Source organism: Acomys minous, assembly GCF_964271855.1.
Source record: "Acomys minous genome assembly, chromosome: 6".
In the NCBI taxonomy this organism is placed as follows: Eukaryota; Metazoa; Chordata; class Mammalia; order Rodentia; family Muridae; genus Acomys; species Acomys minous.
In genome coordinates this window covers 14,402,661-14,417,536 of record NC_140487.1, presented here as the reverse complement: position 1 = coordinate 14,417,536, position 14,876 = coordinate 14,402,661, and the positions used below count along the sequence as shown (strand labels likewise).

The window sequence follows — 14,876 nt, the reverse complement described above, 5'->3', positions numbered from 1 at the left end:
CCAGGCAAAACACCTGCACAATTAATATTTTTTAAAATTAAAAACAAAGCCCTCTAAGAAGAATTATTATGACTATTTTAAAACCTGTGAGCTTTAATCCCAGCACTGATGAGCACTCATTAGCACAGACACAGCAAGACAATTATCGTTTCAAAATATTTTCAAGGCAATGGCACTGCGTTTAGTTCTATATTTGAGACTGGCATCAGAATTTTCACCTTCACTGCAGGTTGCACCACCATGCCCGGGAGAACAGTCACAGATGTTGGGCTTGATGCATTTTCCATGGTTTTTGTAAACAGGGTGGCAGATGGCTACATAAAAATAAAGCCCATGGCTTAGAAATATTGATTATCAAATAAGATTTATTATATAAACTAATGAATCATGTACCTACCAGTTTGGCAGCTGGAACCAGAGTAACCAGGTTTACATTTGCATATGTTTGGGCCAACACATTCCCTGTTTCTTCCACATGAGTGTCTGCAAAATGCTGCAAAAGTCAAAGAGGAAAGTATGAATTATAGCTATGTTATATTTATATATGTATATATAAAACATGTACGTATATATAAAATGTGTATATATATAATCAGACTACTTAATCATGATTCTCTTCTCTTAGCCTCCCAAACCTCAGATTACAGCCACACTTATCTTAACTTCTTTACCTCAATATATATTGATACAAAGTGGAAAATACCACTCAAGATGTGAGGTTGTTTTATATTATATGATGATTAAGACAGAATGTTACTGTTGAACTTAGAATAGGGTAGCCATAACTATATTATTAATACTTATATAGTCATGATAGTTTGTAATCATAACGGTGTTTTGAAACATCATTCAGAAAACTCACTTTTTCCAAAACGCATTAAACAGAAGGAATAGAAGTGAGCAAGCAGAGAAGGATAGCTTCTTAGTTACTTAAGTTAGTTTTCATTATATGTGCTGAAAATTTTTCACAGTACCTCTGCAATTGATACCGTCTCCATAATACCCAAAGGGGCAGCGTCCACACTTGAAGTGATCACCTGTGGTTGGCACACAGGAAACACCCAGGAAACAAGATGATTCTGTGCAATTTGATTTTTTTGTTGATCCAAGCTTTTCTGGCAGTATAGTGATTGCTGTAGTAGTCAATGATATAAATTCATGTCCAGCAAAATTTTGGAACGGTTTGCTAATTTGAGCATTATGTCCACCCATCTCAGTTTGAACAGTGCTCTGCACAGCGTCTCTTACATGACCAAAAGAACTATTAGGACTGATCTTTAAATATCTACCATTGTGTGCAGAAGTTTCTAGCTCATCAACAGTAAGATTTGTATTGAGAACATGATCTACAAACTCATAAGCTGGTGTCTGATGAGAAACACCTTTTCTTGTATAATCCCTTTGAGTTGTAACTGATTTTACTGACAAATGTGGGGTGCCTATTGATTTTAAGAACTCTTTGAAAGTTGTTGCAGGACTCTGGGTGAAGCTTGGACTCATTAGTAAATGCTCCTTGGATGATGGTTGCAAGCTCAAATCTAAACAACAACAAAAATGATAAATAGAAATGTATATTAGAATGTATAGCATTAATGCTCTACTCTATCCACATTTTGATGCTGTTATTTATACTTTTATGTGGGGTTTATAACATGTAAGACTAGGAATCAGAAAGTAACAAAAAGTCATCATAGTGTTCCATCCTTTTAGGACAAAGAAAGAACACAGAAAGTTTGAAAGCTATGGAATATTCACTAATAAGCTTCCCTAAAATTTCCTTTGCTCATTTTTACTATAATATATACCCAAAGATTCTGGAGATTAGCAGAGATAATAATATATTTCACACTGCTTCATATAGCCCCTAGGTTATGTTTTTAAAGTAAAAATAATTGCAGTACAACCTGTTAGTCTTACAGAAAAGCATTAGGAAGCACTCTGTATTAGACACGATCCAAGATTGTGACTTATTGTGGACATTTTCATCTATTGATCTAACATGATTATTATGTGTTTGGAAGTTTTACAATCATCTTCTTCAATAACACTTTTGTCATACCTCATGAGAACCATAGTTTTTGGTAAAAAGTATTTTTAAACTCTGTTTCAATAGTAAATTACTACATTAAACATATCAAAGTTAAACTATTGCAAACCAAGCCCATTAAGTCATAGTCTAAAATTCATGAATCACTTGGACTTAACTCTTTGCAGCTAAGATTAAAAACACAATAATTTTTTTTACAAATCCTCAGATGTAGAGTGAATTATGTGCCAGAAAATTCATCTGTAAAAATGTGTTTGAAGAGGGGGCCTTGTAAAATGAATTCCAGTTAGACAAGGTGAGAAAAGTAGATATCTGATCTAAGATTAGAAGGAGGTACCAGGAAAGCACACACAGAAGAAAGGCCTATTGAGGACACTGCTGTCTGGCAGCCAAGACAGTTCTCCTGAAGCCAACAAAACTATGCCCTTGCTCTTGAATTTGCACAGTCCAGAATTAGAAGAAAATTAATTTCCAGTGACTGAGCCATTCACCCTCAGTGTTCTGTCATAGCTCTCTATGCTGACTATAGACTTTTCTTTGTGGTTATTCACATAATCAAGTTATTTTTGTCTACCAGAGTTCTCTCACAAAATATTCTCTTTCAATAGATTCAGATATGATCCTTTACCCTACTAGTTACCAATAACCTCAACAGAGATAAATGTGCTATATGTCATTGCATGTTCTTCAACATGTTTGCCCATATGAACTTACATAGCTGTTGACAACTGAGTTATTTTATACTAACAAGACTCTTCCCTAACATACACAAATGGCTGACAACCTTCAGAAACGTACTGTTTACTCGCTCCTGGGCAGCATGGTTTTGTTCAAATTTACTTTCCTCATAAATTTACTCGATAAACTTAATGACCCTCTTCCTCATGAAAGAAAGCTATTAGTCATAAAGGGGAAAGTGTATGAGGAATCACATACTATGAGCAAATGTAGAGCGCTGAAGCACAGGCAGTCTCCGTGTGCTAGTGTAAAAGTTGAAGTATCTACTTTGCTTGTTCTGCTGGCTAGTTTTACATTAACTTGAAACAAGCTAGGGTCATTGTACGTTAACTAGATACAAGCTAGGGTCATTGTAATAGTGAGAATCTCAAATGAGAAAAAACTTCCACAAGATCAAGCTGTAGACTAGCCTGTAAGGCATTTTCTTAATTAATGATGTAGGAGGTCCCAGCCCATGATGGATGGTGGTTCTGGGTTCTATAAGAAAGCACATTGTGCAAGCCATGAGGAACAAACGAGTAAGTAGCACCCCTCCATAACCTCTGCATCAGCTCCTGCCCCCAAGTTCCTACCATGTTTGGGTTCCTGTCCTGACTTCCTTCTGTGATTAACAGTGATGTGGAAGTGTAAGGCAAGTAAACCCTTTCCTTCTCAAGTTTCTAGGGCCATGGTGTTTCATCAAAGCAGCAGTCACCCTAAATAAGACACTTCCTTTTCTGTAATTTAAGCCTGAAGATAGAAGAAATTATCAAAGAAAAGAACATATTTTGTGGTGTTTTATGTAATCCTTGTCTTTCTACAAAACTCCCTCTCAGACAGCATTTCAGTGCTTTTTACAGCCACTTCTAATGACCACTGAACTGTTTGGTCTAATGAGTGAGAAGACCACAACATCTTCATTCAAAAGTCACTAATGATAATTGCCACCTATCACCTCATTCTCCAGAGCCCTGAAGATACCTCCACAGATCCCTATTAGCAACACTGCAGGTCCACAGCCCCATCTTCCTAGTGTCTCATAATTAGGTCTAATTTATATCTGATCCAAGAACGGCTGTGGTAATTTGTGTGGAATTCATGTTTTCAGTTGTGTGTCTGATTATCACTCATCTCTACACAATTTTCTGTTGAAAAGGTAATAAATTTGACCAGTGACAAAATTAATGTCAGTGGATATTAGTAACTCTATTTATACAGTTTGGAGTTAAGAATAAATAGTAGAGAACAACAAAAAAAAAACAAAAAACAAAAACAAAAACAAAAACACCCTAAGGATAATTATTAGTCTTATGGAAAACAAATGGGAACGTGGCACAGGCTTTTCCACTTGTTAGCTTGACATATAGGCCTACCATGATATAAAGATTGTGTGATCAATATCCCATCAAAAGACGGTCTTTATTCACTTAATTGTAGTACATATATACTTCTTTAATGCTGTCTCCTAGAACTCACTTTTAAAATATTGATGCCCCCTCAGTTTCTTGTGTGCCCCTTCATCTAAAATCCCTGTATCCTTGGAGAATAACCATATGAATGTGTCTCTAGCCCCACCTTCTTTCTTAACCTTCATATGGATATTTCATAGCCTTCTCAGTCTCTCTCTATTCATGCCTCTTTTAAGGTTATCCTTCCTGGAAGGAGTGACGCCCTGTGTGTTACTCTTGTGTTCCACTCGGGCACCTCTATCAAAATATACAAAACATCTTTTTGGCACCATGGGTCTACTAATCACATTTCTTGATAGCACATGCTAATCTATTAAGTGGGAGGACACGTGTGATATACTTATGTGTCCTATGCATCTAAGTCTACATGTAACGCAAAGCAGATATACTGAGATAGCATGTGAATAGAAGAAACACAACTGAGTGATGTGAATTAGATAAACACAGCACAAAACATAGCAGCAGCAAGTGGTGTACTTACCATGACATATTTTTCCATCACCATGAAATCCTTTTGGACAGGAGCCACAGTGATAGGAGCCAAAGGTATTGAGGCACTCCACACCAGGGAAACAAGGCCAAGATTCACACTCATCAATGTCTTTCTCACAGTTCTTGCCTACAGAAAGCATAGACCGATAGTTCAAATTATTTAATTTGAAATACATTATATGTCTAACATCCAATTGCTTGGCTACCTATATTCTTGTTCTATTCTGCTGAATTTTTAGAAAGAGCTTAGAACATAGACAAGGTAGGCCTTGTACTACCTATGTAGCTCACATTAAACTAAAATATATGATACTTCTGACCTTGAGTTCCAGAATTGCAAGCCTATAGATTCTCCTGCTCTTTACTTAGCACATCCAAACCTCTACTGAAAAAATACAACTGCTATTTATTTTTAAATGACTATAAAGTCAAGTATAAAATCATTAGACTTCTTTTAATAGTAAACTCAAGTCTTAACACACATCAATTTGTTTTTTCTAAATTTTTAAATTTTGTACTTTTAAAACTAATTTTTGAAAGGTTATTTAGGATGCTGCTTGCTTACATTAAGGATGACTTATTTAGTGAGATTACTGAACTCTGAAATTTTTAATTTTACAAGTTAAAAAGTCAAATTTTCCTCAGTAAGTTATTTTGAGATGAGAGAGTGCCCTTTCATATGCTTAGCATCTCATTTGAATAAATAAATTAATATTATGACTAGAAATTGTTCTTGTTATGCACATATCTTTTGAGACAATAATATTTAAATACTTTCAAATGTAGTCTGTAATACAACACAAACCAGATATCTAAATTTGTATGTCTTAGTGATAATTTTAAAATAATAATAAGATGGAAGGACAAGTAATTTTTCTACTTTGTTCATCTATGTTAAAAGAGATTTATTTCAGAAATGTCAGCTCAGTGACTATAGATTTATCTAATAATTACATCTGTATAACTGGAGAACTGTTCATATAAGACTTTCAAATCTTTGATAAATTAAAGGCTTATTGTTCTCATACATTTATTTCTGAAATCAGACATTTTAGGACAAGTAATGAGTTAGTTAATATGCAAGCATGTTATTTGTTTCCAACTTTGATTTAACCTATGGTATCTCGAAGTTAGTAAATTATTAGTAAAGCATTTCTTATGTGATAATATTTTTATTCTTCTGAAATATTTTTATTATTCTACATTATATTTCATTTAAAATATTTTAGGTGAATGTTTCTCTTTTTACCAAAATAAAATATAAAAATATAACACAAAGACAATTATATGGAAGTTGGAGAAGGTAAACCAACAAAAGTAAATGAGCCTCAGGAAAAGGCACAGGAATCAGAGATCCACTCATTCACACATTCAGGGATCCCATAAAAATACTACACTGTTAATCCCAGCACTCGGGAGGCAGAGGCAGGCGGATCGCTGTGAGTTCGAGGCCAGCCTGGTCTACAAAGTGAGTCCAGGACAGCCAAGGCTACACAGAGAGACCCTGTCTCAAAAAAAAAAAACTACACTGGAGGCTGTAATGTAACACAGAGGACTGGCACAGGCCTGAGTAGGCACTGTGCTTGCTGCTTCAGCCTTTATAAGTTCGTATGAGCTTTGCTTAGTTGATGTAGAGGACCCTGGTCTCTTGGTCTCCTCAATCCTCCCTGGCTCCCACACTCCTTCTGCCCCATCTTTCATGGGGTTCCCTGATTTATATCTCAATATCAATACACTTACATGTATTTTTCACTTGCCAAATAAATGTAGAAATGTCTCTAAACATGCAATTGTGTTTTCTTGATTGCTGTCAGAATTACAAAATGGACAAGATTGCAAGAATATTTGAAAGTAAGTCACAATTAAAAATAATCAGATGATATAAACAGTATATAAAAAGCCTGTGATATTTTGCCAGACTTTTAAAATATGCATGAAAATCTTAAGAATATAGATATGTACAGCTCCACAAAAGAATAGTCCAAGGAATTTTTCTTTCTAACTTATTACCATTTTCATTCAGTTCATAAGGAACCCCAAACTGACCTGTGAGCTCTGGAGGGCAGTCACAGGAGTAACTGTGTAAGCTGCTAAGGCATTTGCCAAGGCCACAAGGGTTTGACTGGCACCCACTGGCATCAACTTCACAAAGACCACCGTGGAAACCAGGCAAGCAGAGGCACAGGTATGCTCCACTTCCTGTGGGAAATTTTCTATCAGGTACACATGATCCACCATTCAAGCAGTCACAAGACTTCACAGTCACCTACAAAAATAAAATAATAGATGTTTTAATTAGGGCAAAATTATGTTTGGTTATTGCCCTATGAAATTGTGACAGGCAGGGGGTGGATATGTACATGTTTAATCAAATTGTGTATCTTGTCAAAATGCTTGTTTAAATAACTATGTCCATTTTAAGAGCAAAATTAAAATCCAGGTGCTAGGGAGAACAGATTTAGAAATGTTCTGAGTAGAACAATTTATTTTTGTTTTCTAATTTTAAAAATAGGGTTTATTTAGTTTAAAGTGGCCTTGGACTTATATTCCTCCTTCCTCATCTTCCCAAGGACATATTTTAAAGCAAATAATACCATACCCATTGATAGAATCACCAGTTTCTATAATGCAAACAGAACACCTGGAAACAAAACCTCAAATGTGGAAGCCAGTCAGCCACCCATGTTATCTCCAACTTAAGAGCAAAGTTACTTCAAGTACCAGGCTAATATGACCAAACACAATTACCTTTCATCACGTGTGTATGTGTGAAAGTGTACATACCAAACTCTAAGCACACATGCATATCACAAATAGTTTATAATAATTCAAGCCTCATGACTGACATACTATGCATATCAATAAAGGAAAATTGTCAGTTAGTTCCTTCATGTCTTCCTTTTGAATCTGTGGTTTCTAATTCAGCATCGAAGATGCTCTTCCATTTGAATAAAAAAGGTATAATTATCAATTTTATTTTATCCAGGATTTATATTAAGTGCAAATGAGTAAGAACCTTATCCATGTATGTCAAGCACTGAGTATACTGTCAACTATTAATTTAAACCATGCTTCAGGGCTTAAGAGTGTCTCTAAGGTCCTGGAAACCTACAAGAAGAACATTATGACGGGCAAATCTGGGTCCTGGGGCCCTGCTCAAACTATGGCACCAGCCAAGGAAAATATAGGCAGTAAACTTTGAACCCCTACCCAGACCTAGCTGATGGACAGGATATTCTCAATCATTGAGTAGAGAGTGATGTCTGACTTTCATACAAACTCTGGTGCCCCATTTTTGACCACATCCCCTTGATGGAGAGGCCTGGTGGCACTCAGAAGAAGGATAACAGGTCACCAAGAAGAGACTTGATACCCTATGAGCATATACAGGGGGAGGAGGTCCCCTTCAGTCACACACATAGGGGAGGGGAGTAGGGGGGAAGCAGGAGGAAGGGAGGAATGGGAGGATGCAAGGGATGGGCTAACAATTGAGATGTAATATGAATAATTAATAAAGTATTTTTAAAAAGTGTCTCTAAGGTGCTATGCTGCTACAAGCAACAGTCAAATATGAAACACTTAATGACTTCATTGCTCTTTGATATTAAGACTATGTCTTGTGCTGGGATTTAAAGTAAAGTAGTTGTATTTATAAAAGGCCCAGTGACATTCATATAATTATATCTATGACCTGCATTGTGACTCTGGTTTCAGCTTCACAGTCATCCGTAAGACGGAGAGTGAAATTCTGAGGAGTCTTTGACTTGGTTTTCCATGTAAGGAGTCCTTCAGAAGAAACGTTTGCTCCATCAGGGCCGGAATCCAGTGTAAAATGTATCTCAGAGCCCTCCAGATCCCAGGCCGTGAACTGATATTCAAAGTCTTCCCCATAAAATGCCTGTAAGTTGTCTTGAAGTGTTTGAATCACGGGAGGCTGGTTATCTGTAACAGAGAAAGCATTTAACCTTGTACTGTGTAGAAAGATGTATAATTCTGGGAGTTTCCATGGACAGGAGTAGCTAATAAGGACTTAACTCTGCGTAAAGCTTTATTAATTGTTGTGTGTGTGGTAAAAGTAACTGGCAGGTTCAGGGCAAGTTTTGCCAGACCAGAATGTAAACATTTTGGATACTGCACAAAGCATCCAGGCAGCATTGCCCTCTTCCTAAAGAAGGTTGTTTTACATAACCTGTGTTGACTTTCTCACTGCTGAGGTATCCTAAGATCTCCAGGCCTCTCTCATCTCTGTGTACTCTCCCTTTCAGCCTCACTTTCTCCTGCACCTCCCATTACTTTCTGTGATTATACCCCTCATCCAAACCCTAAGCCTTCTTCACTGCACTCATTTCCCCAGTCATAACAATTGGGAGTGAACCCGTCAGACCACACTCCTGCTCCTCTGAGCTGCTTCCAGGGGCCAACCTCACACACACCCTAGTGCCAGTGCATCCGGAATAGGGAACACTCTCTTTATACTCAGACAACATTCTAAAATATACTTAATACCCTCTTATATTATATTATGTGTACATCCCTTGCCTGATGGCTAACCACAAGTAAGAGGACAATCTGGGTTACAAGTACATTGTATGTACACATGAGGCACCAGGGGCCAGAGAGCCCAAGTTCAGCTCTCCATCTGTCCCTGCATACCTTTGAAAGAAGCCTCGCTAGTGATCTTGTTTCCCTCATCCTCATCCACAGGAGGTTTATTTTAAGACTCTTTATATCATTGAACACTATAGCTTATTCACAAATCACTCATCCTATGGCCATTAAAAGAAAGACTCCAACTTGGAAGTTAGTCTCCATTTTCTTTATCACTTTCACTATTTTCTCTCAGATTTTAAATGGCCTTGGATATATTATGTTAAACATGTTCCTAAGCAGTGAATATTACAAATTATCTAACAAAATAATAGAATTTACATTCACAATAACATTTGATATAAAGTTTTATTATTTATAGATAAAGTCGTATAGGCTCATGTGACACATTGCATGCTAATCCATATAGCCAATAACACTTGATCGCCAAACGAGGAAAGAAGTCAGACACACATATGAAATTACCATACTACTTAGGAAAGTGAACGAGTTATGTCATGCGTCCACAATTTGTGGTACCACTTAGATGGAACAGTGGATCCTGAATTTATCTGTATACCAGATTGTATTCACACAATCACAGAAAAAAGAGTATTGAAAGTCACTTTAAAGAGTATTAGGTCTAAATATTTTCAATAAAAATGGGAAATTCATGCCCACTGGAGCTGAAATAGCTGAATTCTTTGCCATAAACCTGAACAAACTAAAGCTAGATATAGGAAATAGTGTGTCATGAATTAAAAATTCCATTTCTTTCTCCCATGAACAATTCAAATATTCCATTATTAAATATTAAAATATATATCCTTATATCCTATTATAGTATGAAGATATAAATTATATATATTCATATATTACTTAACATTAGAATAAGTTCTAAGAATTGCATCATTGGTCAGTTTTATTATAGTATCATCCTGGAGGGTATGGTCACAAATTATGACAGCTATGAAATCACTTGATGATATAAACACATGTGATGTCTTTTTTATTTTTTACATATACAGTTATATTATTACATATATATATGTATGTAATATATATGTGTACATCCCTTGCCTGATGTATATATATATATACAATAAACTACCTATATCAAGAAGAACCATGGCACAATCAGGAATTATATAAATGTTACATTCTTAGTGTATTGGCTATTTGTATTTGGTAGCCTTGAAGAAAACATCTTTCCTATCTTGGTGCATTTAAAATTCTGAATGTAAATCACTATCATATCTCATCATTATCCACTTAAAACATCTAGCTAGACCTAAAAACATCTTAACTCCTAAACAATTAAAGTCAATTGTAAAACTAAACTATCTGGTCCTCAACCCCATCAGAGACTTGAGAAGGAATAAAATTGATTACCTGAGTATACCAGGAGTGCAGGTTAATAGCTTTCCAAATGAGAAGATGACAGAGCCATATTAGTGAGGCAGGAACTATTGAGGACATACTTACCTTGTTTTAGAAGAATTTGGACATCAACTCTGCTTGCATCCAAGCTTGCCCTTTTTTAGGCAGAATTCTGTCTATGGTAGAAACAAGGACATTTTGCCCAGTGTCTTGTTTGCCACATTTGAAGCCATCTCCATAAGGAGGTTCTTTGATGCTCATCATCCTCTTTGAGGGAGGCTGGGTGTTGCCAGGAGTTAACCTGTCTCATTGCCAGTGAATCTTTAAAATAATAAAAACATTTCTAAATACCAGATTCTGTATGTTTCTGAGGTTTTTGAAGAAGACCTTATCTATTTTACCTAATCTTTCTATAGAATCATATCTATCTGATACACCTAAGATATATAATCTTGTGATAAAAATAGACTAGTAGTTGATATGACTATGATTTGATCAATTAACTTGTATAACTTATTTATCCTAAACTACCTTCACTAGCACTTTCAAAGTATTGGAGGTAAACCTCACTTTGTAATTGAGTTATATGGGTATAATATTTCATATTAGAGTAGAAATATGTATAATGTGTGTGAAGAATAATCTTACATTTGAATTCTATGCCACTGTATCTACAATTAAACTTATTTTGCATCTATATACAAATTTCTATACCAGTGAATTAAAAATAATCTTGTGAGTGACAATTGAGGCATTAAGTAAGGAGTAGATTCATTAATCTACTATTTGTTCTATCTTCCCTATTTATTTTATTTCTATATTCCCCCTTCTTTCTTTTCAACCCCTATCGCCAGACCTAAGAATGGAAGATAAATGAAAAGAGAGGCATCGCTGAGTCCAACCCTTGTTTTCTCTCTAAATAAGACCAATAATAACTTGTAACCAACTCGTATTGAAAATAACCATCTATAGCCCAAAAAAGCAAACAAAAACCTACATGACCCCCTTAAAGGAAATGGGGCATTGTTCTCTTATGGTTTCTTCCAGCTGATTTGGCAAAATAATACCTTCGTAGGGGTCCAAATAAAATTGGAGAAATGGTTGAACACGCTAGGAAAAGCATTTGCGGGCCAGTATCTAAAGGTTGAGAAATTCCAGGCTTAATTAGAGTCTTCTGTAAGACAATCTGAAATGATGGACCAGTTGGGATTGGAAGCTTTCTGTGAAGATGTCCTGGGAGCTGTCTTGTTCTGATGAGAAACAGCAATTGGAGCACTTGGTGCTGGAACATGAAGGATGTAGGATGTCAGTGTCCAGCATGCTGAGAGGAATGAATCCTGTCAGGTCTGCTCCAGTGATCTAGTCTAAGAAATAGTTGGGCACACCTCATACATTTATAATTTTAAGACTGTATAATACTTGTGAGAAATTATATGTTTTGAGAACAAAAGAACCCAACACTGATGCTGGATCAGACCTGACAGGATTCATTCCTCTCACCATGCTGGACACTGACATGCTGTATCTTTCACATTCCAGCCCCAGGCTCTTCAGTTGTTGTTTCCCATCAGAACAGGACAGCTTTGAAGAAAGCTTCCCATCCCAACTGGTCCAGAATTTCAGACTGTACCACACAGGACTCCTATTAATCCTGGAATTTCTCAACATTTAAAAACTGGACCACAAATGCCATCCCTCGTTTAACCATTTCCCCCAATTTTATTTGGGCCCCTATGAAGTTATTATTTGGCCAAAATCAGCAGGAAGAACCCTTAAGAGAAAAAATACCCCAATTCCCCTAAGAAGGGTTGGGTAGGTTTTTGGTTGTTCTCTTGGGCTACAGAAGCGTATTTTCATTAGGAGTTGTTTGTAAGTTATTATTGGTCTTATTTAGTGGGAAAATGAGGTTGGACTCAGGGATGTCTCTCTTTCCTTTTGTCTTCCTTTTGTAGTTATAGAGATTGGGGTTTAAAAGAAAGAAAGAGGAATATAGAAATATATATGGATGATAGGACAAAAATAGATTATTGAATCTACTCCTCATCTTAAGGTGTTAATTGTTACTCACAAATAAAGTTATTTTTAACTCATTGATATAGAATTTTGTATATTGATGCAAAAATATGTTTTAATTTTGATGCATTGTTATAGAATTCAAATTTAAGATTATTATTTACATACATTATATATATTTCTACTCTAAAATGAGGTATTGTATCCATATACAATTATAATATAAGGTTTACTTCCAATAGCTTGAAAGTGGTCTTGTAGGCTGCTTAGGATAATTAAGTAATATAAGCTAATTGTTAATTGATCAAGTCAGAGTCATATCAATTACTAGTCTGCTTTTATCACAAGGATATCCATCCTAGGTTTAACAGATAGTTAGATAAAGTGCTCAAAAGCCCCAGAGAGCTACAGAATATGGCATTTAAAGATGTTTTTATCATTTTAAAGATTCCTTGACAACAAGACAGATTAACTCCTGGCAACACCCACCATACCTCAAAGAAGATTATGAGCATCAATGAACCTCCTTATGGAGATGGATTCAAATGTGGCAAGCCAGCCACTGGGCAAAATGTCCTTGTTTCTGCCACAGACAGATTTCTGCCTAAGAAAGGACAAGCTTGGATACAGACAGAGTCAAAGGCCAAACTGCAAGACAGAATAAGAAAGTCATCAATAGTTCCTGCCATACAAATATGTCAGATACATTGGGCCAGAAGGCTGAATATGATGCTCCAACATTATAGAGAATTTTGAGTGAGTGTTCAGGCAGTAAACTGTCTCCCTCATTTTGAAAGCTGCTAACTTGCTCTTCCAGTTTACTCAGGTAATTAAGTTTTATTCTTTCTCAAGTCTCTGATGGGGTTGAAGACCAGATAGTTTAGTTATACAGTTAAGCTTAATTGTTTAGGGGTTAAGACATTTTTAGGTCTAGATAGATGTTTTAAATTGATAGAGATGAGATATGATAGATATTGATTTACATTCAGAAATTTTGATGCACCGTGATAGGAAGGATGTTGTCTTCAAGGCTGCCAAATACAAATAGTCAAAACACCATGAATGTAACATATATATAATTCCTGATTGTTTTGTAGCTCTTCTTGCTGTATGTAGTTTATTTTATTTATGTGTAATAATATTAAATGTATGTGTAAAAAAGAAATAAAATAAAAAATTTAAAAACAGAAATAGTTGAATAAGAAAGAACTTACTGTCTAAAGATGACCATGTAGAATTTGAAACTTGAGGTCTACAAATCAAACAAGAACTAGTAGGATTTTTATCGCCCTCAGTGTAGCAGAGACCATCAATGACACAAACATTATCCTAGTGGAATTTGAAAAAAAGAAAATATCAAAATTACATCCTATGCCTAGTAATAGAAACTATAATCAGGAGGACATCATCATATATATTTGGATTTAGAGAGAGTTTCCACAAATTCACCATGAATACATCTTTAAAAACAAACTTTTCATTGTATATAAAAAGCAATAGAACTCATTAATTTGGAAAAATAGGAAAATGCAGGAAAGCCATGAAATACTATAGAACAGCTTTTGAGTAAAAGGAAGTATGCCCATCATTTTTGTCTGTCAGGTCATCCTGGAAGTGTTTCAGTAATAAGAATGTCATTTCTCTGTACATGGGAAAGGATGACATTAATTTGTAGTTCTCCTCTGTTTGCCTTTGTAACCTACTCTGTCCTTTAAATTCTACCAGTAGGCCAATTCCATGGCACAGTCATCTTCATTTCATAATAGACAGTTACAAGACATCCTTGAAAGCGATGAGTAATGAGAGATAAGTGGGGTGCAACAGTCCCTTAACTTCCTCAAAAGATTCCAATTTCTTAATAATTGTTGCTCATTTTGAAACCACTCCTTTGATACCACTTACAGTGCTCTACGAAACAGAATAGGCTGAAAGGACAAGACAACCTTGAAAGACACCATTGAAAATATTTTTAAACAAGCAGAAATAAAATATTTTAGATAAAGTAAAAACCAAATTATTTTTCAACAACTAAGCTTTTTTGTTTTTATTCTGATATTCTGAATGCTTCAGAAAAAGAAGTGTATAAATTATTTCATTTTCCTATGTGTGAGTACTAGTTTTATGCTCTTTGGTTTTGAAGAGTCAAATAATATTAGGTGTATGGTATCTAT

At 35.5% G+C, this 14,876-nt stretch overlaps 1 protein-coding gene across 1 annotated transcript in view; it reads right to left on the bottom strand.

Moving 5' to 3' along the window:
- Nucleotides 1–14,876, bottom strand: part of VWDE (von Willebrand factor D and EGF domains) — a 65,943-nt gene that overhangs the window by 12,226 nt on the left and 38,841 nt on the right. Inside the window, exons 16-22 of the mRNA XM_084786316.1 lie at nucleotides 13,920–14,034; nucleotides 8,417–8,667; nucleotides 6,772–6,991; nucleotides 4,715–4,852; nucleotides 975–1,538; nucleotides 398–493; nucleotides 219–314 (exon numbers count right to left, since the gene is read on the bottom strand). Of these exons, the coding sequence (XP_084642442.1) occupies nucleotides 219–314; nucleotides 398–493; nucleotides 975–1,538; nucleotides 4,715–4,852; nucleotides 6,772–6,991; nucleotides 8,417–8,667; nucleotides 13,920–14,034 (1,480 nt within the window). The remainder of the gene's footprint in view (nucleotides 1–218; nucleotides 315–397; nucleotides 494–974; nucleotides 1,539–4,714; nucleotides 4,853–6,771; nucleotides 6,992–8,416; nucleotides 8,668–13,919; nucleotides 14,035–14,876) is intronic.